We start from the raw sequence: 26967 nt of genomic DNA on the forward strand, positions 1-26967 counted from the left end.
CAAAAAACCTCTATGCAGTTGTATGTTCCTATGGCAAGTAAAAGCCAAAGCAGTCATCCAGCTGTTAAAATTAGTGTTAGATCTGAATTTTCAATGGATTTCCCATTGCATGGCAGGAAATCAGCTTTCATTGCAGCTTCCCCCTCCTCCCCATCCAGCCTCCTATTAGATTAATACCAGAAGCATGAAGTAACGTTTAACAGAAAGTTGTTGCTTTTAGCTCTGGGAAAACTTGGCAGCCTCTCCAGAAAAGAAGGGGGAGGGGGAACCTGAAACCTCCGTTAACTAAAGAGGAGATTGGAGGCATAAATAAACATTTTTCTCCCATTAAAATTCTGAAGTTAAAAAAAAATACACTAATGACAAACTGTTTCTAAGTCATTCCTTCTCTCTCTTTATGCAATAATCGCCCAGCTCCTATGGGCTACTTTTGGGTCGCCATTTCATATTGCTTAGTAATTTATGTCCTGTTGGCAAAGTGTATCACTGAAATAGTGCATTTCTATTTTTGTTTAGAATGGGCTTCTAGTTTACAGGATTGTCTGAGGAGCTTGCAACCAAAAAGAAGGTTTTTTGCTCACCAATACTGAGATACTTCCCCTTGAGTGCTTTAAGGTTTCAGTAGTACAAAGAAGAAAAAAAAAAAGAACATGTAAACAAGGCATTACGACAAAGAAGCCAGACTACCCCCAGCTTCCTATCTCAGATTTTACAGTGGTCTTTAAACTACAGTACAAAATTAGAATTTATTTAAACAATGTGCTAAATATTGTCATATGGTAATTTCCTGTGATACTGTGGGGTCAGCAAGCATATTTTATTGCTTCCTGAGGGCCTAATCCTACATCAGTCAGTGGGAATTTCATGAGAAACGTGTGGTGTCATGTCCACAGCAGCGAAACACGGAGCAAAGAGCATATGTGGGGCTCTGTGGAAAAGGGATGCCCAAGCTCCAGGAGCAGCATGGCAGGACAGGGACAGGTGCTCTGTGGGGACCAGCATAGATGAGGACACGGGCATAAGACAGCAGACTTTTCATTATTCAGCTCCTGTAAAACAGCATTTTCAAACTACTCATATTCCCAAAATATCTGTGTTTATTTGCTTTTTAGTTTACCTTGTACCATTAGCTGGTGTGCTGCCCTGTAAAGCTTTGGCTTCTGGTTAAAGAGCAGAGTTCCCACTGACCACCGGCTGGGCAGATGGAGAGATGCAGAACTCTGAATCTGACGTACCCAAGTGCTTTACTTTCTTTACCAAAAGCTCTTCCAGCAGTTTGCAGCCTGCACAAAGAGCAAGGTGATCCAGAGCCCTCCCACAGTTTCATCCCCTGCCCAACCTGCCGGAACCCAGTCCCATTACTGGCCTTTGACAGACCCTGTGAGACAGGTGGCACATCCAACAGCAAGCACAGGGAACAGTGTTGCCTGTAGGATGGCTGGGCATGGTCCCCCACTATTCCCCAGGGTAAGCCAAACTTGGGCTGACGTAAGGAGGAAAGGAAAGAACAGAATACAGATGAATCTGGCACGAGGCATATATATCCTGGCCTCAGGAGCCAGGCTTGTATGGCACCCATCTGTTAAAAACCTGTGGGGAAGTGCTGGACCATCTTCCCCTTTCCCTTGCATATTCTGTTTGGAGATGAACGTATTGCATTCTGTGACATTCTCCACTATCCTGATATACTTTTAGGGTTGAAGGGGGTGCAAGTGCAGTGGGAAAGCCACGTGGTGGTGTATGGGGTTCGGCTGTCTGTCTCTGCTCCCACACATGCTTAGGATGGTTCTTGCACACTGGGCTTCAAAAGATGAGTCTGGACTCTAGGTTTTTTCGGTCTTCAGAATTGTTTATTGTTTCTTATCTACAAAGTCCCTTCTCTGCCTGACCTGGATCTGACCAGCACGGCAGCCAAAGGCACTCTGACCACCCATGAGGCGGTCGCATCTTTTATAACAAAAACTACGTATATCATATTTACTTTTTATCCCCAATACCTATCACCCTCATCACCAAGTGCACCCTCACCCCAGACCAATCCACAAGTGCCAACATCACAACAGAAGATGGACGACAAGAAGAAGAAAGAAGAGCCTGGTGACATGCCCTGATTCCTCCATCTTGTCTCCACAACCCCTCTGTACCAAAACCCCAAAATCTGTGATTTACCCTATGTCTTCCCTTCATCATTCACACCCGAGTGATTCTCACAGGTTCCATCTCCTCATACATCGGTGGCACATCCCTGGATGGATCAAAATCAAGCCACCAAGTGCTTTTGGCAACATTCCAAGGCTCCCGAGCCCCCCAAGGGTTCTCTCGGTAGCTCGGGGCATCAGGAGTGATGTGCTGAGTTCCTACAGTGGTGGGTTGTCATTTGACTTCTATTTTGGTTTAGGCTGATTTTACCTTGGGTATTTGCACATCTTCAGCATGTTTGTCTCTGGGTGCAGCATATTTTGTCTAAGCATTTAAGGCAATCTTAAGTAAGGGCTGTGCAGGGAGAGAATTGTTATAATTTACATTTTTCAGATGCTTTTAATCCTGCCTCTGTTAGGAGATAAAAAAATCCAGAAATCCGAGGCTAAAATCTATGTCTGCACCTCATTTGGCCCCTACTACTGTAAAAAAAGTAGTAGCAATATTGTGTCATCCTTTGTGCGGCTAATGGGACATAATTCCACATTTGGGGGCCATCTGCTGAAAAGAAAACCTCTGCAACCCTTCTGAATGCACATATAAAAACTTGTCAGTAAAAACAGCTTCATGAATGAGTTGTGAGAATATATTTTATCGAAATTTCATTAGACAAGGCTTTTTCCTTTACAAAAGCTCAAATGACTCCAAACAGAAAGAAATAAGTTTTGGCAGCCATCTTTCTTTTTGGTACAAATACATTGTTTTACCTCTTTTGACTCCATATTAATTAATTTAATTTCACTTGAAGAGAAATAATACTTTTTTGCAGGAGGAAGAAAGCAATTGAGAATTTATTTCAGTACAAAGAGATGCATCTTTACACAGATTAACTATGAAATTAAAGTAGTAACTTTGGTTCTTCTGTTCCATACCATGCCCCCACTGAGATTTCTTGTGTAACCTTGGGCAAATAGCTAAAATTGCTTTAGATTTCATCTCACTTCCTTCTAAAGGAAGTACTGTCTTACTGACATGACCCACAGTACTGTTATATATGCATCCAGATTTGATAGAGACTAAAGGAGAATAGAAAACTTCCCTGTCTTGGAATCAGAAGGAAATCATAAGTTACCAAACTTTGGTGCATGTAAGGACTTATGAATCAGCTTATTGCTTGCTGGGCAAAAGATAAGACTAGAAGGGGAATGAAGGCAACTATGGAATGAAGGTACCCATGTATCCAGCCACTGAGTACAAAACTACTAGCTGTCCTAATCTGTGACTATAATTGTAAACCAATGTAGCTCCAGAATTTGCACCATGTCTTCTGCCAACTGCTTTCTTACTGCTTTGGCATCTATGAGGAGCACTGACCAAGGTTTAGCTAGTGCTTGTAGTTTTCAACGTGTTTTCTCACAGATCGTATATCCAAAATGTACCTGTGTACAGGAAAAAACGCTTTACTAGCTGTAGAGATCTTAGCAGCACTAGCAGAGCTGGCTGATGAAGCCCTAAACCACCCCCACTGACCAGTGCACACACTGATTCTAGGAAAGGGAACCAATTAATCAGCTGTGAAGACAGAGAACCATACACAAGCTAATAGGGGAGTGCTCTTGTGATTTGAAATAATGTCCATACTGTGGTAGCAAAAATTCTTTTGATTACTAAAATAACCTTTTTAATGAAGAAATAGCATGCTCTTCTATTGCATTAAATGGTCCAGTTGCTTAATGAAAATGGTTACCTGTCTGACAAATCTTGTCTTCTTTTTATCTTTAGGCCATTATGGGTACAACACTGCTGCTACTTAAACGAGGCATTATGAGTTGTGCAATTATAGAGTTATTTTTTTAAGGTAACTACTGATTATTAACAGAAAATTAACTGTCTAAATTAGTGTTCCTTTAATGGTAGTTCTGCAACAGAGTTATACTGTGGGCTGGGCAGTCAGCATAAAGGAAGAGCAAACCTCCCAAATGTATTGTAAACTTAGGCAAAAACTCACTGAAGTGCAAGAAAGCCCACCTACCAGACCTGTCCCTTAAGCTCTGAATTCAACTGCAAAAGCAGCTAGTGCCTGATGATTCAGAAAACGAGCAAAATTTAATCACTTTTTTTGCCTTGCAATTACAACCTAGTTAATTGTGTACAACTGTGCAAAAGAAAGAGTGTAAGGAAATTCCTTTATTGAGCCTTCCAGCAACTGACTTGTGCCTTGAAGCATGAGATTTGTTTACTCATTTAACTTATTTTCCCCAGGCAGTTTCTTCTTGATAGCTTTTGTGTGACAGTTCAAGAAAGTTTCAGGATGAGTCACAAGAACACTCCACTGCTTGAACCCCAACTTCTTTTATTACTGATATACATTTCTATTGAATGCTACATTGAGAGCTTTATAGATTTTTAACTAGGATGATCATTATAAGTACAGGGTGTGATATTTTTTTTTCACCAGAATGGTACTGATGAATGCAGTCATCCTCCACTTGCCTTTTGATTTTGCAGATTCCTAACAAGCCTTAAAAATTGATTCTTTCATAACCTAGTAACCAGCCTGCTACACTGCCTCAAAATGTCTTTGAGGAAGTTACAGCAGAGGAATCACTGCTTACTTTGACGTTTCAGCCAAAGGTCTGGTTTTCAAGCTATGGACAGGTGGTTCAATGTGCTCTGGTTACATCCTGGAAAGCATCGAATCCTTATGACTTCAATTGTTGTTACAGGTTTGTTCAAAAAGTGTGCAACTTAACAATCCATTGGTGTGTTGGTGAAGCTGGTTCAAGAAACAAAGGTCCAGTCTCAAGCACAACTGCTCATATCTAGCTGTTTCTCTTCTCATCAATCACTCTAATGCAAGTAATTTGGGACCTTTTTCAGAATACATAGAGGCATTGGGAAGGAATAGCTTTCACCTGGATCATTTTCTTGATCTGGTTTTAATAAATAAAAATAAAAAAAATTGGATCACCCGCCAAAGAATGTAACAAGTCATAGACTATGAATCCAAATGAGTAGTTAAGGCAGAAAATGGAAGACACCAGACCAGTTTTGCCACCAATGAAAAGGCTGGGTGTAACAGCACCCAGTCATCAATGGGAAGCTTTATCTCAACCAAGTTTGTCAGACTGGGAATGGCCTCTCCTCCCACAGGTAACAAAAGGCTGTGGGCTCTGGCTCATTTGACAGAAATGCAGTCTTGTCCACACCTGATGTGAATAAAATCTGTGAAGGTAAGGGACCAGGTAATGCAGAGGTTGTGACTGTGGGTGCCTGCTCAGAGATTATTTCAGTTCTGAAGCAGCTGAAGTGATTTCACCTATTTTACAGAAGCATGGCATTGAAGTATGGTAACAAAATGGCATTTTATTACCATTTGCAATGCTCCTGATTAAAGCATGCTTTTTGTAAACATTTCCACATTGATTTCTACTCATATGAATTACCATGGAAACCAAACTTTTATCGGGCATGCTTGTATACTGAAGGGTGGAGAATTTTAAAAGCCTCTGTGATATGCAGCGCCACTGATGTTGAAGTACAGTTGCCATGAAAACTGTTAATGGACTGTTGAACCCATCTGTGACTCGTAGCTCTCTTGCAAGTTCCCATAGACTTTTTCCTGACATTTTTAAAATAGCATTGCTTCTTTTGCTCCAAAAGGAGTTTTCAGCTCTTTAGTTTATGGAGGTTCTCTTGTTTCCTAATTTTTAAGTGTTTCCTACTAATAAAATGTAAGATGGAGTTTTTGTTGTTGTTTTATATTGCCAGACTCTTGCCTGTTAAACATTAAAACTTAGCAAGTTACTTTAGGACCTCAGCTACGGCTGAGTACTTATAATTACTTTGAGTACTTATTTTCGAAATAAGTCCTATTCTGTAGTTTTATTTCTTTTGCTGAAAAGGAACAGATGATACTGATTTAGACAAAGTTTTCACAGCATACAGGTAGCAGGGGAAACATATGGTCTGCCTTATCCAACTTTGCTGCCTTCTCATCTACTGGGTAGGAACTAAGTGAAGGAATATTTCAGCTGACATATCACAAGTCCTTCAGAGCAACAGTTTGACCACAAGAGCAAAGTTACAGCTTTCCATACTTCTAGGATTCACATTCCTAGGGAGATTTTTGCAGACTATTACTTACAGTTTTTCCCACTTAAAGGAAGATCATGTGAGATGATGGGAAGGTTGGCTGCTTTTGGTTCTGTCTGTGGCAGGATTAAAAGCAATTTTCTGTTCTACCAACTGTGAACATGCCCTTAACTCTGCATTTATTACACACATAAGCATTTGTTTTTTAAGTGCTTTGCTTGCTCAGTGAACAAAACAGAGGAGCCAGGTTCAATGCTAGTGGAAAATGAAACACTGGGATGTTTGTGGAGGCATCACAGAAGAGACCATCTAGGTTCTGGCCTTTTAGAGTAATTAGTCTCAACGCTTGTCTTTTTATAGTAAACCAGAGTAGACACTAGGACAGTCAAGGGCATCTTTTAAAAAATATTCTCTAGTACTGTGGGTATCACTATACAGATTTCAGGTACTAATGAGTTATTACCAGGTTTATATTGTAGTACAGTTATGGTTCTAGTCAAGTAAAACACATAAGGCAGGAAGTGTATCACAGCAAGCTCCGTTTGCTTGTGGCACACGGGACGAGGCGGTAGCCGCCGCAGTGGCTTACCTGGCCGAGTGCTGGGTGAGCTTTGACCCATCCCGCAGGACCCCTGCACAGCAGGTAAGTGCTGCTATCCCCGAATTCCCTCTTTGGGAAACATATGGTGAAAGGTAAAGTGATGAGGCCACACAGGACGAAACAAGATCTCTATGCAGGATACTTTGGCTCACTACCCTGAGTCCTCTACGCTGGCTCCCATCTCTCACCGCCGAAGTTTCCTTACCAAGCCTGACGCCGCACAGGCGCTCGGAAAGCAAAGCTTGGTTATACGCCCTGGGCTGCCAGCACCCAGTGATTCCCGGGCGAGGGACGACCCCTCCCTGGAGGCTTTATCCCCTTTTCTTTTCCCCTTGTAACAGCTCCAAGCACCTGAAGGTGGGTCCTGGCACCTCCTGCCGCTTGCCAAACACGAGACGGGCCAGACGCGCTGCTCTTGCAAACACGCTTTGCCTAGCTGGTGCTGGTTTGTAGGATTACTCTGGTGTGAAAATTCCTGCAGCAAGGACCGGCCGGTCTTCCAAAGCTCGTTCCCTGCTTTGGAAACAGCAAAGAGCTAGTGGTGGCAGCTACATCCTTCAGTGATGCATGGGGACTGGACGGGGGTCTTTTGGGATCTCCGTGTGTGTATACACACGAGGGTGTCTACGTATTACACACTTTCATGAGTGTGTTTTTCTCAGGTAAGTGAAAATCTTGAATTTCAGGACACCTCAGGCAGAGGCAACTCCGGGCTGCGTGAGTGGCAGGGTGGCCCCAGTCAGGGAACGGAAGCAACCCGGCTCCGCTCCGGGATCGGGAGGGCGGAGGGCAGCCCCCTCTGAAATGCGGCTTCCCCGGGGATAAGGAGGAGGAAAATGAGGTGGAGGGCGGGCGCAGGTAAAGCGCGCCCCAGGCACGGAAAATGGGGCCCGCGCCCTGTCAGCGCCGCCCTGTTTGCTCAGCTAATCTCGCGGGCAGGAAATTGCCTGGCGACTCATATTTATGGATCGTGAAGAGCTCCACGGCGGCCCCTCCGGGGACACCCCTGTGCCCATTTCCCGTTCTCGCCCGTCCACCCCCTCCTCCGTCCCTTCCCCCCATCGCGGCTGCCCTTTGCCCGCCCTGCTCCCGCGACCCCGGCCTGAGGGGATCGAACCATTCAGCCCGCGGGGGTGCCCCGGCCCCGCCGGGGGGCGGGCACTGCGGCGGGGGGCGGCTCCCGGGGGCGGCGGCGCTCCTGCAGCCCGGCGGGCGTCGGGGACTGGGATGCGCGGGGAGCGGCGGCGGGAGGCGGCGGTGAGTGCGGGGAAGCGCCGTCCCGTGGGGTGGGTGATGTCCTCCCGGGTGGCCAGGATGGAAAGAGGCGGCGGGGCCCCGCGGGATGGGGAAGAGGGTCCTTCTCAGGTACGCAGAGCCTGGACTGACGCCGGCTCAGCTGCTTGGAGCCGTCTCCGTTTTTTGAGCTACTTTTAAGGGAGTTTGTGCCACCATCACCCCCATCCACTCCTCCGCCTTCGGTCCCTTGGTACGTCTGACGGGTGAGGGCGGTGGAGTCCCCTGTTGCCGCCCGGCTCTGCTGGGACCCCGCAGCTGATAAAGACGGGGCTCCCTTCCTCCCTACCCATTTCGTCTCCAGACGCTTCTCCTTCTTTGTCCGGGTGTTCCCCCGGTTCTGCCGCGTCCCCGCTGGCGAACAAAGCCTCTGCTCCGGGGGCGCCGGTGGCATCCGTCCGAGGTCTGAGGAAGAAATGGAGGAACGGCGGGGCTTGGCTTTGCTTGGTTTAGTTTTCCATCGTAAATAATCTACCTGGTGGAGGGGAAGACGTGGGACAAGGCTCTTTGTCCGTGATCCTTTGTTCGGCTGGTGGTTTATAAAGGCTTCTGCGGCTGTGCGAGGGCTGCCGTGCCCGGCGGGGATGGGTTGCCGGCGCGGAGCCGGCGATGGATGCCGTCTCGGCATCTCTGGAGTTTAGCGGCAGGAACCCGGCGATACGGCGGATCGGCTTGCGGACGGAAATCAGGGATTTGAGCTCCACCTCCCCTGACAGATTCAGAGCTCCCAAGTTCCCCCTCTTGTAGCCCTGTCAGCAGCCGGGATTCGGCTCTCGAAGCCCCGCGCTCGGTGGTGAGTTCAGCTTGGAGATCAGAGCTTTTCTTGGGAAGATATCGCTGCCCGCGATCAGAGGGAGCAGCGGGCTGGAAACTACGGTCCCCGCTCCTTCTCCTGTCCCAAAGCTGCCTGAGGAATTTACCCATGTGCAGAAGTGTAAATAGACTGCGCTTACATAAAGACTTAAGAGATGGCTTTCTGCTCCTGCACTGAGTGCTTGCTTGATCTCACACACATGGCTTTTGTCACCATTTCCTTTTCCCCCCAAATGCTTATCTTGTCAGCCTGTCAACTTGTCTGTGCCTTGACTCTGCATGTGCCCAAATCCTCTGTGTCTGCATCTTCAGGGCATCTGGGTGAACATGTTGCCACTCAGAACATGGTGAATATTTCATTTTTGTGCCACACCTTCACTCTCTTGGAGGAAGGGGGACACGAGAGCAACCTTTTTTGCAGATTTTCATGTTTAGTGAACTTTCTGGTTTTTGTATTTTCCATATTCTTGTGGATAATGTCCTCAAAAATAAGTTATTAACATGGGAAAGGATCAGAGATGGGAGGAAGTAAGGCATGATAGAATGGAATTGCAAAGGGTGAGGATGGGCTTGCTTTCCCACAGCAGAAAGCAGTGTAGGAAAAATAGGAGATTAAGCGATGAGAAGATGGGAGAGTGCCTACCTTTGCTGTCATGGGGAGGGGTAGTCTTAACTAAGCGGGTTACAGAAAAAGAGATACCTTTAGGGCTGTCAAGTAGTGACATCCCACCCTTTCTATATAGTTCATTTTACACAGTTCCTTTAACGCACCAGTAATTTATTCTGCTTCCATTTCGACAAATGCTACTCGACTCATTAGTGTGTCTCTTTTTACTGAGGAAATGGTAATCTTTGCCATCAGCCAGGGCAGGAAGAGTGGTCATTTTTTTCCATATCAGTTACTGTCTATGCTTATCAGATACAATTATCAACCATATCCTTGGAAGTAGTCAAAGGCATCAGTTGACTATTGTTGAGAAGCAACAAAGCCCATCATGAAAAATTTAAAGTATTTTGGGTTTAGATAGGAAGTAGAGATTGGGTGAGCTAAAGGTAGCTGATCCATCTTGAGGCTGGAGTTGGATAAGAAGAATGGAAGATGGGAAGATGTTTAAATGGGAAGATCTTTTTTGTCTTTTTCACTTGAAGATCCAGAGAAAAGCTGAAATAATCAAAGTTTGTATTGGCAAGTGCTGGTGATTGTTAATGAAGATATTAACACTGTGTTCACTGTGTATTATTTCCATTTTAATTTGTTAAAATGAACGGTTAAATCTGGTGTGTAATAACTGTCAGCAAGGCAAACAGTGTTTCCCACTGAATTAAACAAGCCGCTATAAAATTATGTTCTGGGTGTTTTGAGCAGGTGCTGTTCATTTAGGATTTGTTTTAGACTGGTGGAGCACATCCAAGATGCCACAGAAATCCAAGGGGATTTTTCCCCCGTAGAAAGAAGGTCCTCCAGGGACTACAGTGTAGAGTGAACTGTGTAAATATGACCAAGATTGAGGTTTTTTCCTTGCTCAGGTCTCGTGCAGGTGGAGTCAGTTTTTAAGTGAACCACTTCATTTAACTTCCTTTATTATAGTAAATAGTGTAACTGCAGGTGTAGCACCTCTGTTCCTCACCTGAGGGAACACAGTCCTGGGACCTGCTGATAAATGCTGCCCCGTGTTGGTGCAGGCAGACCCATGGCTTGGCAGCCCAGCAGCCACAGCAGGTGCCACTCGAGCTGTCACTGTCATGGTGGGGTTTGCCAAGCATGTGTGATGAGAAGCATTTAGTCTGGGGGCATGCTTCCCTGAGACTGCTGGGAAATAAAGAAGCGTTAAAGAGCTAGAGGGGACATTTGGAAATATGGGGCAAGCATTCCGGGAAGGAGACAAATTGAGAGAAATGGATGAGCGAAACAGGAGACAGAAGCTGTCAGAGTAAGTGGACACTAGAGAGAACTTATTAATGGAAGGAAGTGACAGGCACAAAGTGGCAGTGAAAGAAATCAGCACAAAGGAAAGCAGATCATGGGCAAAGGTTGCCTGAGAGTGGGAAAATGCAATAAATAGGAGAAAAATGGTAAGGACATGCAAGAAAAAAAAAAAGAATACGAGGGGATGAAGCTGTTTTGATTAGTTTTTCTATGTGCTTAGACTTTTTGGGCCTTACCTACCTGTTCTCATTGTATTTGGCAGGGGTGCCCTAGGGGCAAGTTAGTCATGTCAAGTAGGGTGGGAACAGAGAAACTTCTCTTTAAGGTCTTTCTGCTCTTATACAGACAGAATTTCTGCTCCTGTATGATATGAATTTGGATACATAATTGTTTTGCACTCAGTACCCTTCCTGAAATTTTAGGTGAAGAAAGTCTGTATTTATTTGGCTTCAGGAATGAGAATTATATTGGTCTAGAGTATTTAAGTGTATTTTTTGTACACCAGCTATGTTGTTTGGTTTGGGTTTTCTTAGTCTGCACAGTAAGCCGTCACAGCCCACCAGCAGAGCTTTCTATTTGCCATTTCTGTGTGAAACTTTAAAGTTTCAGTTTGTAAATCTTTTGAACATACTCAACTTTTCAATAGGAAAAGAGTTAATGAAATAGCAACAGAATGATACCAGGAGCTTGTCACTACTGTCATGAGATGATACAGTCGTTGGGTCGGATAACTGACTCTGGAACTTAACTACAAGAAAGGTACCAACATAGAAAAGATGACTATGGCTGGAGTTTGGCTTGTCCTCTGTCAACCCCGTCTTTCTGCATGATGAAAGGAGTTCATTGTTTTAACAGAAATCTCTTCAAGTATGTTTCTATCTGTCTGGGGCTTTTGTTCGAGCAGAAAGGAACTAACCCTCCTTCTTCCTTTAACTTCTCTCAGTGAGCTACTCCAGATGAAACAGTGGTTAGTGTGACTCTAAGGTAAGGAGAGGCAGTGATGTCTACTAAAGTAATGCTGTTGAGTAGATGGTGCAATATATTGTCTTACCAAATGGCTCGACCCTCAGTTTGTAGTCACCCAGCCATAGTGTTTACATGGTAATGAATGTTTTCATTTTTTATGCGCATTTAAAATTGTCAGCTGTCGTGACCTGATTAAAATGATTATGTCCATCTATTGGAAAGAGCAATTGATGTGGCAATGCCTGCAACACCAATCCTTATCAAATAGGAGAGAATCATGTTATAACAGTAAGACAGGGTAATTAAAAATGTCATATTTAAGTGCAGTGGTTGGAGTAGTCATGTAGGTTGTTACAGTAAAATATATGTGGTTGATGAGTGGAATAATCTTACTCAGGGTGTTTTCCGTTGCACTGTTTTATTTCTTCTTCTTCTTCTCCAGTATCAACATGATAATTTCTCAGAGAAAGAGGTAAGCCATAAGAGCGACTTCCTCTGCCACTCCCTTTTCCACACCGGAAATCTGCAGGGTTGCAAGGGAGTGACTTAGTCAAATATGATTCACAGATATTTGATTTTTAATTTATTTAGTGTTGCTGAAGGTGCCAAGCTGTGAGTTTTAGGAACTAAAACAATCTGCCTGTAAGCAGAGCTTGTGCTCACTTGCATGCAAAGACCTATGTGTTGCAGGATTTATATCTTGAAAAGACAGGGACTGAACAGATTTCAGGACGATGCTGGCAAGAAATTAGGTATCGTTTGGGGTCTAGTGTATTATGTTGTGGGGTAGGAGGAGGAAATGAAGAAGGATGTTTAGTGCAGCCTGTAGATCACAACCTTGCTGAGTTGTCCAGCTTTTGGCAGAGATGACTTTACTGTCTCATAAAGATGTGTCCATTCATGGGTACAGAATCTCCACCAAATCATGCAGGTGCCTTTCTGTGAATATATTTAGTATGACAATGGGCTTGGGGAAAGGTGGATTTCCATGTAAGTGTTTCAGAGGTAAACAGTAGATTCCAGTGAGTTTTACTTTGCTATTGAGCCTATCAAGACTTTTGTTTGAAAATAAGCAGAGTAAATCAGGAATAAAACCAGGTTTGATTTAATCAGGAGTAAGTAAATTGTCCTCAGATTACACAGGAAAAAGGTAAATGAGCTTGGTGATAGAACAATCTGTTTATGCATGTAGGTGTGCTGTACTGTGGGAAAATGAAATCTCCAGACACTAAAGCAATCAACTCTCATTCACCAAATTTTGTTTAGAGTGTGAAATTCAAGAGGCTTTCTTGCTTCCAAATCAGTGTGTCTTTTATTGGATAGTTGAAACAGACCCTAATCATTTGAAGATCTTGTGGCAGAACAAATGAAACTCTAATGATGTGCAGGTGGTGCCAGTGATGGGCTTTTGTCCTCACCCTCCGTCAGTTGGGGTTTCATCTGTTTTCCAAGAGTGGCAATACACTGCTGTAGGAGTTTTGAACAGAAATGTCATAAATAGTAGAGGTGCCAAGAGTTGTAGGGAGTCACTGTTGATGTTCAGCGAGAAACTGAAAATGAAAAAAACAATGAAGAGCAAAAAAACCTTAAAAGATAGATGGCCAAGTTTGAAAGTTTTGTTTAAAATGGTTTATTATCAGTCAGAGAAGGGCCGTGGTGATGCCTGAGGCACTGCAACCCTCTTGATGGGTAACATAAGAGCAAAGTGGGTGCCAGAGCAGACTCTGCTAAAGGGAGGTAGGTATCAGCCCAGGCAGAAGTAAAGAATAGGTGAGAAGCTTATGTGCTGGGAAAACTTCTCCCTAAATCTATGGATGAAATGCTGGGAAGTGCTGTGTACACAGGTAGTGTATTTGTGGCTTGGTTGAACTGCAGCTTTTGGCTCCTACAATAAATGTCCTGTTTTTGGCTGGGGTACAGTGTATTTCTTCCTGCTAGCTGCTACAGCATTGTGTTTTGGATTTAGTATGAGAATAATGTTGATAACACACTGATATTTTCAGTTGTTGCTATGCAGTGTTTCTGTTGAGTCAAGGACTGTTCACTTTCTTATGCCTCACTGGTGTCAGGAGGCTGAGGGAGCATGGGAAGTTCGAAGGGGTCATAGCTAGGACAGCTGGCCCAAGGGATATCCCACATCCTATGGCATCATAATCAGCATATAAAGCTGGGAGAAGGGTTTCCTAGGGGTTTAATTCCTTATTTTCCTTTGCTTTGTACATGACTTTTGCTTTATCTATCAAACTATCATTAATTTAATACGTTTTCCCTCTTTTATGATTCTCTTCCCCCATCTGGGTGGGTATTAGCAAGCAGCTGGGGGGTCTGAGTTGCCAGCCAGGCTTAAACCACCTCACAAAGGAAAGGAGTTCTTACTGTAAAGCCACCCAGTGTTAGAATATCTTAAAAATTGGAATCCTTTGTTTGACTCACTGCTTGAGTTGTGAATCACTGTTTCTTCTGGTTGTTAGTGAAACAAAACTTAATTTGGCCTGGGCACTGTAGAGATGAAACATGATTGTAATGCTGTATACATTCTCTTCATATGACTTTATAAATCCCAGCTGAAATAATTTTGCTTTGTTCCAGACAAGGCAGAGTGTGGCATGTGCTCTGTAACAAGAGTCAGCCTTGCTGGAGGCCCTGCTAACCTCATCTAAAAGAATATGATTTCATGAGAGCAGATATACTATGGATTTTAGCTGTTTGTTACATTAGCTCATTAATTCATCAATTGTTTCTTGGTTTTGCTCAGAGTGAAAAGTTTTTTAAAAAGTTCTTTTCTCCTTCAAATCTAATTATTACTAAGTGAGGACTTCTCTGATCTCTCATCCTCTAGGAAAGGAGATGTGTTAAAAAACGCGGGTGTTAGAATGATGGGTGCTGCTGCCTAACTCTTGTCCCCAACAAACCTCTCCTGTCGAAAAGCAAGCTGAGTTAACATTCAGGCAATGCAGTCAAACCTCCACTCAACACTCATAGCAACTGGCTCAGCAATAGAGGCAAGAAAAGCTCTTTTGCAAGGTTTTATTCCAGGGAAATAACACAGCAGCTGATCCCGGCGGGAAAGATAACGAACTGCCTGGAGCAGGCAGTTTAAGAAGGGGAAGGGGTGGGGGGTGGAGCTAAGGGCTGGGCAGAGGGCGCTGGCCTCTAGTTGGGGGGGGGGGGCCGCTGGCCTCTAGGCGGGGCACCAGGGATGCCAAGCCAGTCAGGGGACTGGGGAAGGAGAAACTAGAGGAAGTTGCGACACAAAAGGTCCATTTGGAATCTGTTTTTCCCCACAGGAGGAGTAACTCTAAGGTGAGTAGTCACTGATGTTTCTAGGGCTGAGGTCTTGGGGATTGACCAAGGGGAGAGAGTTCGAGGGATGCTACAATGTGTAAAGAGTTCTCAAACCTCAAATGAAATCATATAAATATTTAACCTTAAGAAAGGTTATTAGAAAATCCAAGTATTCACCAAACTGAATAAAAGATTGAATTTTTAATTGCATAGAAACCCTTCCCTTTCAGATGTGCTCTCCTTAATGTTTGTCACATTGATTAAGTAGTAGCTGTCACCTCACAAGATAGAAAGGATGAGGTTTTTGTTGATCTTTACTATAAATTAGTATTAGAGACATGGGAAATGCAATGAATCTTCCTGGTTTTTTAACCCTTTGTTCTGTCTTCTAATTCCAAATTGTCCCTGTTTTGTTTTTCTGTTCAATGATACGGTGACATCTTTGTGGCAGACATCTGTGAAATGTGAGTGTCACTAGTTTTCTGTAGCAGACATGGGGCCAGCTACAGCCCCGTGGAGAACAATGGGGTAGAGATAAGGAAATGCTAAGTCATAGGAATTGAACCAGAAGTCTTCACTCTGGTCCTTCAGGCCTGCTTATCTCTCTGTGACCCCATAGGCTAGTTTCTCTAACCCTTACAACTGGTCAGTTTCCAAGCCCCCCTAACCCTATAAAAGGGGCTGCCTTGGCCCATTTTGTTTGAAGAGCTGCATTCGGACCCTTCGCAAAACCCTCAGAATAAACCATTGTGGAACACTCTGATGCCGCCTTCTCCTCTCTCTCCAGTCTGCTCTTCTGAAAGCCACGATCAGCCAGAGCCCCTTGGCAAGCTAAGAGCTGAAACCATAAAAGAGCTGATATCACTAAGAGCTGACAATCACTGAGCTTGCTAAGGTGGCCACAGCTGTGCAGTAGTTCGGGCTCCCAGCCCCCGGAGGGCTGAGGTATCCGGCCTTAATACTGCTTGTCTGGGGTGCTCTGACCCTACGGGGAATCAGCTATCTGGCTAAGAAGCAAACCCCTGTGGCTTTTTTTACAGTTTTCTGTATTAAGTTGAACATGGCCTGAAAAATTAAATTTTTGGTTCTTTTCTGGGGACTTCTTGGCACAAAGTGCAGTACTTTTAAGAGATAACACAAACAATATGCCAAGGTGTCAGCATAGTGGCAATATTAACTGGATTTGTGTCCTGATCCTTCAGTGTTTGGTCTGCAGACAAGTGGAAGAGCCGCTGTCACCTCTTGCTGGTGGCAAGCTGGAAGGAGCTAGGGAAGGGGTTTGTCAATGGATTGGAAGAAAATGAGGTAAAAATGATGATAAATGTCTCATGTCAATAAAATAACCTTTTGAGGATGAAAATTGGGTTGAAAAGCTCTCTGCTGCCCAGGTTCTTCCTCATCACCCCCTCTGGAGAATTTCAGTCCTGTTGTGCTGGAAAGTCTGGACATGTGGGTGAGTCCCTTCAGGAGCTGCTGTGCTCTGGGGGGGCTTCCTGTTTTCTGCCTCCTTGGAGAGTAGTGCCATTTTCGGGGAGCAGCAGATTATATGATCTTAAAGGAACCTGCATCTTGCTGTGAGGGGCAGAATATGCAGTGTGGTTAAAACTTTCCTTAGGACTGAGAAATGACCTCTACAGAGAAAGAAAAAGCATTGCAAAGTGAGGCTAGCACAGGGGGATTCCTGGGTGAACAGAGGGAAAGGTCTGGCCTCCCTTGGTAGAGCAGCTTGTGGGGAGGAGGAGAGGCAAAAGCCAGAGGTCAGAGAGAAGGAGCCTCCCTCTGCAAGGATCAGCAGCCAGCTCCCTTCTCCCAGGCCTGTCCTCCCAAGAGAATAACATGAAAAAGCATGGCAAGGAAAGCATGTGCTCTACAGACCTGCAACCTTGGGGCTGTGATGACTGCAGTTAATTAAATAGGTGGCTTGTCTCTAGACAGCCCAGACATCTGTCTCCATTCTTTACTTGTTTTTCTGACACATTTCTATTTGCTTGTCCAGGGCTAAGCCCAGAGGACCTACAGATCGTCATCATTAATTTTGTCAGTTGATGCAATTAAAAAAATTTTTACTTAACCTTTTAAAAACAGATGTGTATAAAAAATAAATACATCTATTAATAAAGCAACTCACTAGAGGTCTTTTATTTGGATTTAGATTTAATTTTAGTTTTTAGTGGCTGAGATTCAATTTTGGCATTTCTTTTAAACCAAATCTCTCTTGTATATATTTAATATCAATTAAAATATCAATTAAACTATCAATTTCTAAATTTGATCTTAAATAAACTTTCAACTTTCCCTTTGCATTTCTAGTTTGGCTTCTTTGGAAACTCAGAAATCATTACATGCCAGCACATTTTCTTTGTTTTGGATCACATACCTGATTTTATATAGGTTTATTTGTGATTGCAGGATGCTGGTGTTGCGCAGGGTGAACTTGGGCTATGGGCTTTCCAAATAAAGTCTTCAGCAGCAAGGTGCAACCTTGTTAGTGATTTCTTAAGGAAGCCACAAGATTACAGACAAAACTCAGGAGGTGTGACTAGTAAGTGCCTGTACAGAGTCAGGATCATAGATAATGGCTTGTTATGGAAACTAATTATATGTACTTTTAAAAGGATAAACCAGCTGCAGACAGGTTTTGGAGCCTCTTTTTTTTTTTTAACAGTCACCTAATTAAACATGGAATATCCTTTCTAAATATCTTTTAACATATTTCTCTTTGAGTTGTCTCTGGAAATTTTACCATAAGAAAAGCTAATTATGTCGTATATTATGCACTTGAAAAATGTTCCCAGGATACACTTAACAGAATGCTGTTTTTTTTTTCCTTTTTTACTTTATTTTCAGGTAAAAATTTATCTGGTTCACTCAAATTAGTGTCATTTTAACCATCCAATAGAAGAGAAATATGATGCCAAACAGAAGTAACCTCTCCTCCTTCCAGAATGCTGGATCAGGTAATCAATTAAAATGAAGTTTATTTGTAATGCACTGAGATCTTTCAGAAGTTCTAATTGACTTTGGCCCGTTAATTCTCCTGACACATGGCTAAGATCAGTGCTCTATTTTTATTCCATGTCTAGCTCCGTTTACCAGGCAGAACTAGACACAGCTGGATATGCTGCAGACAGCCAACCCTCCCCCATCACTTTAATGCCTGTCTGGAATAGATACCAGTGACACCCAGCTAAACAACTCAGGAAAGGAAGAAAAGGAATGAGAAAGGGAAAATAAAAATTAAAAAAAAGAAAAAAGGAAGAATTTCCTTCTGTTGCTCCAGGCAGCAAATACTTTGCTAAACTGAGGACCCTTGTGCTGAGCGGGAAAGCTGGGTCTGACCTGGTTGCAGGAGGGTTCAGGGCACATCACAAGCTGAAGCTCCCATCCTCAGTCTCTATAGATGCATACAAAGACAGCATCAGCCAGGATGTGTAACACATCATGGCATTTTCATCAAGTTTCTACTCAAACATTATCCTAAAAATAAATAAAACAAACAAGATCTGGTTGGAGGGAAGCAGCTATGATTTCCTTAAACGTGTGCTGTCATCCAGTTGGGATTAACTGTATGACTGCGGGCACTGTGGCACTGGAAGCAAAAACACAGAAGAACTGGCATAAGGGATAATAGAGAAAAGCTGAACTGGAGTGGCTACATGAAGGTATCATGACCTTTTCTTACTGTACTTGCTTGGATTTCAAGTACAATGAACCCTTCACTGCTTCACTGTGGTGAGCAGGCATGAAAGTTTCTATGAGCTAACTTGTTTTTTGACTAAAGCATTCAGTCTTTGAAGGATTAAATGTGTCCTACTGCTGTTGCTAGGGAGTAATTAACAATTATTAATGTCCCTTTAATATGTCTGCCAAGCTATTTATAGAGGAGCCTGTGAAATTTATGCAAAAATATTTGAACTTAGCTGTGTTAGCTAAGATTTGGACAGTACAATTTTCATATGAAATTAGATTTCAGTTTTAAGAGAGATTTGGAAGAGGGGAGGAGAAAGTGAGACTGAGACGGAAAATAGGGTCAGTTCCACAATGAAAGGTTAAGTAAAAAAGGCATATACATTGTGCTTTACATCTGGGCTCTTAAATAAATTCTACATATTTTTCCATAAAACACCAATAATATAATGAATACTTGATTTATCCAGATGATGTTTTCTTGTCCTGTCAAGAGTTCTTTTGAACTTGGGTCACATTTATCCTTTTGTTCATTTGAGCTTCATCATTGCTGTTATCAAAATTTATGAAAATAGCTTAAAAATGTCAAGTAAAAATCACAATATAAGAAACTGCTGTTTCACTGCTCAAGGTGGTGATGGTGTGATGTAGAACTCTGTGAGTTCACTGGTTCCAAGGCAGCTTAGATAGTTGTATCATCATAATGAGTGTGTTAAAATTATATTTATAATATAAATCCTATAATTATAGTCAGCATAAAAATATTAAATTCTGTGTAGTGGTAGACTTGAAGTTTAGTTTTGAAGGTGCAAGTTAATGCTTTTGGCTTCTACCAGAGATTGTAATGAACAACAGCTTAACCAGGTCTACTGTGGTCAAGAAGGTGTTGTATTTTCCTTTGATTTTTGTGTTTGTGTTCCCTAATGCTGGCTCCTTTTATCTTCTGCCTATTCAATTCCATTAGTAGTGATGGTTACCTTTGTTCTCAAACCTAGGGCTGTTTTCCTTAATAACCGAGGAGAAGCTGTTGTTGCATGTCTGATGGCGCAGGGGAAGCCTGGGCAGCAGAGCACTGCTGATGCCCTGGACAGTGGTGAATTCCATAGCATTGTGCCTTATCAGCAAGGAAGGTCCCAGAAACCACAGTGAAGAATGCATTGCCGCCTTCCACAAGATCTGAAGCTAGTGATTCTCAGTGAAACCAGGTCATGTGAGCTCTGGTGGCGGACAGGAGTCCCAAATTCTGTCTCTTAGTTTATGTAATTGCCTGAAGCAGTACTTGGACTAAAGTACTGCCTCTGGGGATATTTTTTATTAATTAATAATATTAAATTAAGGGCACTTTACACATTAGATTTTCCCACCAAGTGACAAGCTAAAATTCAGTTTTTCATGAGGAAGCTGAAGTCACAGGTAAAATGTGACTGAGCCAATCCCAGATTTGACCCTTATTTTCAGAAACTCTTGCTGGCACTCAGGAGTGCTTTATGAGTTTAAAGTGTAGACTAGCACAAACCAGGAGCTGCTGTAAATATTAATTGGTGTCATTTCTACATCAGCTGAGGTCTACGTGTAAACCTGCTGGGGGTCCAGTTTATCTATCTCGTGCAGTAACTGGCACTGTCAGGAGCTGAATTCCTTTCTTTGCTTTGAGCAAAGTGGAGCTCAGAACTGTATGCTAGAGCTTAATGCATTGTTGAACAACAACATCCACCAGAGCAAAGGCTTTTCTGGTCTGTGCTCTCTTCCTGAGTATAAATTAGATTTTAGCAAAATCATTAGAATGTGTAACCTTTCCCCCAGCAGTATTTTTAATAGACATGTGGTTTTGTTGTTTTGAATGAAGTCATGCAAGCTAGTATTCTGCTTCCTTAAGGTTATCTTATAACCAAAGTGCTCTTTGCAGATGTAGTTGCAGCCTTGTATTTTTAGAGCAATGAGCTGAAACACCTTGAAAAATGTGCCTTGATTTTGTACTTTCCCATTAAGCTTTGCAGGACCATCCACTAAGCAAAAAGGTGACAAACTCCCACTGAGCTTTAAATTGCGCTCACTAGTGTATTGGGGCTCAGATGCTCTAGCTGCACAGATTAAAAGGAGAGGTGATCCACAGCAGTGCTTTATGTTTTTGGCCCTGGGAGACCTGAGTTGGGTTCTTTACTCTGCTGTCTGTGTTGCATATTCTCCCTGTGCCTCAGTTCCTCAGCTGTAAAACATCAGGGCAATAATTCTTCCTTACTTCATGGATATCTCAAGAGGCTCAGGTATATAAAGGCTGAGCCACAAGCTCCTGAAAATGACAAGACAGCAAAGAAAGAGTCTAGCCTCTCTCCAGTTGTGTTGCTGATTTTGGTATGGTTTTGTGCCTCTACCCCTTCTTTTTCAGTCTCCCATCTTTTGTAGAAACAGATGGGAAAATTGTGTGTCTCCTCCTTTGCTTAGTGATCTGAGACGCATTTACTACAAGCACAGTAACTATTGCAAAAAGTGTTCACATTATTTTGCAGGCATGCACATGCACAAGGCTATTTACCTGCTAAATTTTTTTCTTGTTTGATCTTCTTTACAGATTCCAGTAAGATTATGGCAGACTATAGCCACTCACAGAACCAGATGGAATTACAAAATGATAGTTTGGGAAAGGGTTCTGTGGTGAATTCCCTTGAAAATGGTCTCCAGGGTATTATGGAAAACCTCAACACAAAGAAATATTCATCAACTCTTAAATTTAAAACAAATGGGGACTATGCTGGCTCTTATTTAACACTTTCACAACCTATGCCAATTAAGCCTAATCCTTCCACCAGTGTTAAAAATACACACTCTATTAACAAAATTCAAGGAGGCAAGCAGTTCCCCTGTGAAAGCCCATATCTTCCAGATAAAAGCATCTCTGTAAAGCATTTGGGTTCCATATCAGGCATGTCTCCATCCCTCAGCGGGTATAGTTCTGGAAGGACAGATTTTGACATTTATGCCAGCAGAGAAAATGAAAAATCCCTTGGACACATGGAAAAGTTTCACTACTTGAAGTACAGTCAGAGAAATAAATCTTATGACAACATCTACTTCCCAGGAATGCTGGAATCAAAGAAGATCTCAGGCTCTCTTCTGACTATGTGGAATGGAAGCTCGGGGAACGAGCTGATGCTTTCACCTGGTAGCAGTTCGGGGGCAGCCAGCATGCCTTCCAGCCCAAAGCAGGGCAGGAGGATGAATGCTGAAAACAGTCTGACCCTTCATATAAAGCCAGTAAAGTACAAGGATGGGATGATGGAAACTCTGGATTCACGGGCGAGGAAATACTCTGGTGGATCTCTAAGTCATATGGGAATGTACAGTCGTTCCCTGCCCAGACTTTATAAATCAACAGAAAACCAGCTGGTGCCATTAAGTTTGCCCCCCAGAAGCTCTCTGGGTAATAGTAAAAGGAAAAAACTTGGAGAAAAAGATTTACCTCAGAATGCTTTTGATGCTGATAATTACCTGAATTTTTCTTCCTGCAGCTCAGGGGTTTCACCACATGCAAACTCTGTCTCCAGGAGTAATCCCTATGTCAGTTCAACTCTTAGTGTTCCTGCAAGTCCTCGTATTGCTAAAAAAATGCTTTTAGCACCTTCTTCCCCATATCTCCCTGATGATTTTGACAGACTTGGAGGCTCAGGAATAAGTCCCAGTAGTTCTTTCTCTCCAGTGGAATTTGACAGATCATTCTCTGTTGGAAGAAACCTTTCCACCAGTTCCATGGAACTTGATGACCCAGATCTGGAAAGTTACAGACAGACGCCAAATTCTTTGCAAACATCCATGCGAGAGCGGAAGAACAGCATTAGCTCGATTTCAGGAAAGGAAGACCTCATGGACTATCACAGGAGGCAGAGGGAAGAGCGACTTCGGGAGCAGGAGATGGAACGGCTGGTAATTTTTTTTCTTCCTCTTAATTATCTGTGATATTTAGCATTTGCAAAACACCCATCCCAGGTCTAGCCATCAGGAAGACAACCATCCCAGGTCTAGCCATCAGGAAGGTACAGCAAAGAATAAGCTGCTCTGTTTCAAAATTCAAATGCAGCCTGCTGCAGATACCTTGTTTATTATCACAGTCCATGAAGCTGGCGCTTACAAAGTATGCTGCTTGGATAAACAGTACCATTCAGACACCCTGGATAAATGTTGGAGTCCATGTAAATTGTGTTCAATTATCCTGCAGGCTGTGTTAAAATGTCTGCGTACATATGTCACGATCCGTCCCCATGGACAGGTTTCGTGGTGGTTCGTAAGGGATCTCAGGGTGCAAAAAACTGACACGGTACAAGGGGGTTTTGCAGCAATAAATAAAACAAATGCACCTTTATTGAATGACCACAGCAAAATGCAATAGAGGGATTAAGGGAGAGAAAGGTAGAGAAAGAGAGAAAGAAAAAGGGGAATATAGCTACCAAACGTAGAGACTAAGTCCTTAGGTCCAGTCCAGTCGAGGATCTGCCTGTTACATTGGGGAGATCTCAGAGATGCAGTCCATCTGGACTCAAATCTCCCTTTCCCCCCACTTTTCGATGGGGGAAAGGGAGATTATTTTGAAACTGAATCTATTGTATCTTCTGATAAAAAGAATGGTATTTGGAAAAGGGGTACACACAGTCCACCTCGCAGCGGGCGAGGGCCATGGTTTTTGTGGTCCAATGCCCGCACCTGCAGTCATCCATCTTGCTTTGCTCGCCTCCCTCCGTGCACCTCCCCTGGGCTGGGGGCTTCTGTCCCAGTCTGTGGGGATTGTGAGGGAGGCCCCTTCACATGGGGATGTCTCGGGTTCCTCTGATGGAGAGGCTTCTGTCATCTCGGTTTGTCTGTCACGGTGGTTGTAGGTGAACGAGAGGGATCTTCTGTGGAGACCACTCAAAAGCTCAGGAGAAGTTCAGCCAGGCCAAGAGGTGGAACTGCTTCCAAGGCTATTGTTGCAAAAAGGGCACAGTGTCCCCTTCTTCTCATTGGGTTCAGTGTAGCATGCAGATAAATGCACCTGTGGAAACAGTAACTTAGCAATCAGGTCTCAAAGCCCCTGGCTTGGCGGGTAGGGCCAGGAATGGGACAAAGGGGTCTTCTGAGCGGTCTCTCAATGACAGTTGTGAGGCAGATTGGAGGATATTTCAGACAGACTCTCACAACATAAAATCCACAAATTACACTGCAGGGATCCTGCAGGACTTTTTATTTTAGATGATGGCACTGTTTTGTGATAAGTGAGCAAAGAAAAAGAGATTCTGCTCAGCCTTGTGTGCTTTAGGGTCAGGTATACATTGGTGTGGGCTAAACAGCCATCAGCAGAGTTTTTTCTCCTTAGTTTTTATTTTGTCTTTCTGAACATGCTCATTAAAGTAGAGGCCTCCTTGCTTCTCCCCTTCCCAAGATGGAGAGTAGCAGAGGGGAGCAGTTTTTGTCTCAGTCAGTGTAAAGCAGTGCATACTGCCTCATCTTGGGATTATCTAGATAGTAAAATGTAATTTATGTATACTGAAACAACTTGTGTGTAGGAAAAGTAAAAAGGTCTTCAGAACCTACAGAGGTGTCTGAAACAGTTTTGTATTGAAACTGTCTGAAACACATAACAGTTCTTCCAAAGTGTTTTCAAAGTGGCTTTGGGATTCTCTGACCCTATTAACATGCATTCATATTTTATCATCCCTATAGAAACAGAGGTCATTGATGGACCAGTTGGTATTCCTGAGTCTTAAATTTGAGACACTAATTTTGCATTTGTGTGCCTTAACTCACATCTTACGAATTTGAGCAAAATGGCAATAGGATACTCTTGAACCTGTCTAGTTTGCATACAGACAGCAAGCCTGCAGGAAAGTTCACTTTCTGGCGGGGTGGAGGTAAAAAGCCATGGGGAAGATGGACGCAGGGGTAGTGGGAATGTGGGAGAAGGGGATGCCTGTCAATGACCACTAGCAATGACCTGGTGCCTGTGCAGGGCCACAGTTCCCCTCTTGAACCACACAAGTGAGCAGGTTCAGGCTAAAAAACTGTAACCCAGTAAGATGTCTCCCCCTTCCTCATCTCATCTATGTCCTTGATGCAAGCTGGTGAGGAGCCTGTTGCACAGACAGAAGTCTGCCTTTTCCTCCACATTCTCCTCCCCATTTCACTGATCACTGTAGTTTATAAGATACACAGTGTGAAAAAGTCTTTGCCTGCTCAAAGGCTATAGTGTTGAGGCTCAGGTGTGAGAGGTGGGCAGGCACTGCCCCCTCCCCACTCCATGAGTGTCAGGGCAAGTCCACCCCTGCCCTGTTTTGCTCCCCAAAACCTCTGCTGGCTCCTCTTGAAGCTGTAGCTTCTCAGGAGCAGGCACAGGGCTTCCCAGGGCAAAGCTGTGAGTGAAATGGCTAGGTGGCTTAGGACAAAGGTTTTGGGAAACAGGTTTCTCCCTCTTCTTGCTGCCTTTGACCTGCTATTCCTCTGCTCCTTTCAGTAATCTTCTCCCATCCTGGTGTGTTGTGTGTGCAGTGGTGATTGCTTCTTTGCTTCTTATCAGAAGGTTTTGCAGGCAGTCATGCTGTAAAACCTGAGATAATCAGTCATAAAAGCATCTTATTTGTATTTCAAAGAGAACAGCCCTTTTTCTTTGTTTTGTTTTAATTATTATTTGTAGTGAGGGATGAAAGATACTGGGTTGTTTCAGTATTCAGTGATGCTGATAATCATTCTGGCTTTATATTTGGATGAAATGGCTACATTCCCACCCCTCAGTATTTCCTCTTGCTCACCAAGACTTCCTTCAAGTCCCAATTCTTCAAAAAGAGAATTTGCTTACTGTTTTTCCAAAGCTTTTGAAAACAAGATGATGTTTTGTGTGTTGCATATTTGAACATGAAGGATTTTCCTCCTGCTTGAGTTTATCTTATACTCAAGATACTGCTCCCATATCTGCTCCATTCTCCATTTACTAGAGCTATCTGATAGAAGAGTGAAATGCCAGGACAGTGCCTTCTTCCAGTGGTTTGAGAGTCTGAAAAAAGCCATAAGCAGGTTTGTAGATATCTGAGAAGCAGAAAGATATATATTAAAAAATCCACACATCAGTTCTTTGTATATTTAGGGCCTGTCCTGTTCTGGTGTTATTTTACTTTGTCCTTCTGTATGGATCCCTGTCCAAAGGATAATGAAGGATCTGTCCAAGCAGGGTCTTGATATATCCAGCCAGAGCTTCCACAGAGCAATTTTGTTTGCCCTTGTGTACTGACGTGGGCAAAGGATCCATGTCTGCTCAGGTCTCTCTTTTTTTATGGAGTTGGGGAAGGTATGAATAAAAAACCCCAAGAAGCATTAATGGATATCAAAACTCTGTGCTCTGAGCTTTCAGTACTGTGTAAAAGCTTGGGCTGAGTAGCTGGTAGGTAAATGACAGGGGAAATGTAGTCTCTCTGTGCACAAGTGTTGGGATTTTCCCTACTGGGTTTTTGAAGCACAGTAGGGAGAACAGCAGTGTAGGAATACTTAAGTCCATCAGAAAAAATAACACCCATTTTCAGGAGACTAGACTGCTCTGTGGCCCAGATAAGAAGTGGAAAGTGTGTTTCTTTGCACCAGCACTGCCCCTGTAGCTATTCTGTTGGCACAGACTGGCTTGAAAGTGTTCTAATTGATCACTGATACTCACTTCCGGATTTTTTTTGCATTCGTTGCAATTTGACCTAGTATCTGCCCTTGAACCCTTCTGTTTACTTTCACATGTTTTCACTTTTTCTTTTCAATATAAATTATTCTATGAGTCTTACTTGTGTTTCGTTTACTTTTTAAGTGTCAGAAGCTCCTCCGGAAGTTTCCGTTTAGAGCTGCTGCTGCAGCCTGCATATGAAAACAAATGATCTGCCATCATTGCCCAAAGAAATAACCAGAGATTAAAAAAAAAAAAGCACAAATATTAAAAATATGCAGGTTGGTTTTTTCATTAATTATTTAAAAGTCTAAGTTTTAATTTGTTTCTGTGCACCAAATACAAAAGACAAATAAGTACTTGTGTATGATTTGGTGGTGTTCCATACCTGTTTCTTTAGATCTGCTGTCTGTGGCTGGATTCACATAAAGTAGCTGAAGACTGGTGCCACTTCTGCTTTGCCAGCCTGTTCCTTTGTGGCTTGAAGAGCAGGGGGAGATG

At 43.2% G+C, this 26967-nt stretch overlaps 1 protein-coding gene across 10 annotated transcripts in view; it reads left to right on the forward strand.

The window, feature by feature from the left end:
* Positions 1–1892: 1892 nt before the first annotated feature.
* The window catches only part of PHLDB2 (pleckstrin homology like domain family B member 2), a 75425-nt gene continuing 50350 nt past the window's right edge, over positions 1893–26967 (forward strand). For 6 of the 10 annotated variants that reach the window (XM_030233977.2, XM_030233978.2, XM_050981035.1 and 3 more), the window contains exons 1-3: positions 8010–8092; positions 17967–18076; positions 21376–22724. In XM_030233977.2, coding sequence (XP_030089837.1) covers positions 18028–18076; positions 21376–22724 — 1398 coding nt within the window. In that variant the 5' untranslated portion in view covers positions 8010–8092; positions 17967–18027. The other 4 variants (XM_050981041.1, XM_050981044.1, XM_050981048.1 and 1 more) reach the window with 4 other exon arrangements.

Source organism: Serinus canaria, chromosome 1 (assembly GCF_022539315.1).
Source record: "Serinus canaria isolate serCan28SL12 chromosome 1, serCan2020, whole genome shotgun sequence".
Lineage (NCBI taxonomy): Eukaryota > Metazoa > Chordata > Aves > Passeriformes > Fringillidae > Serinus > Serinus canaria.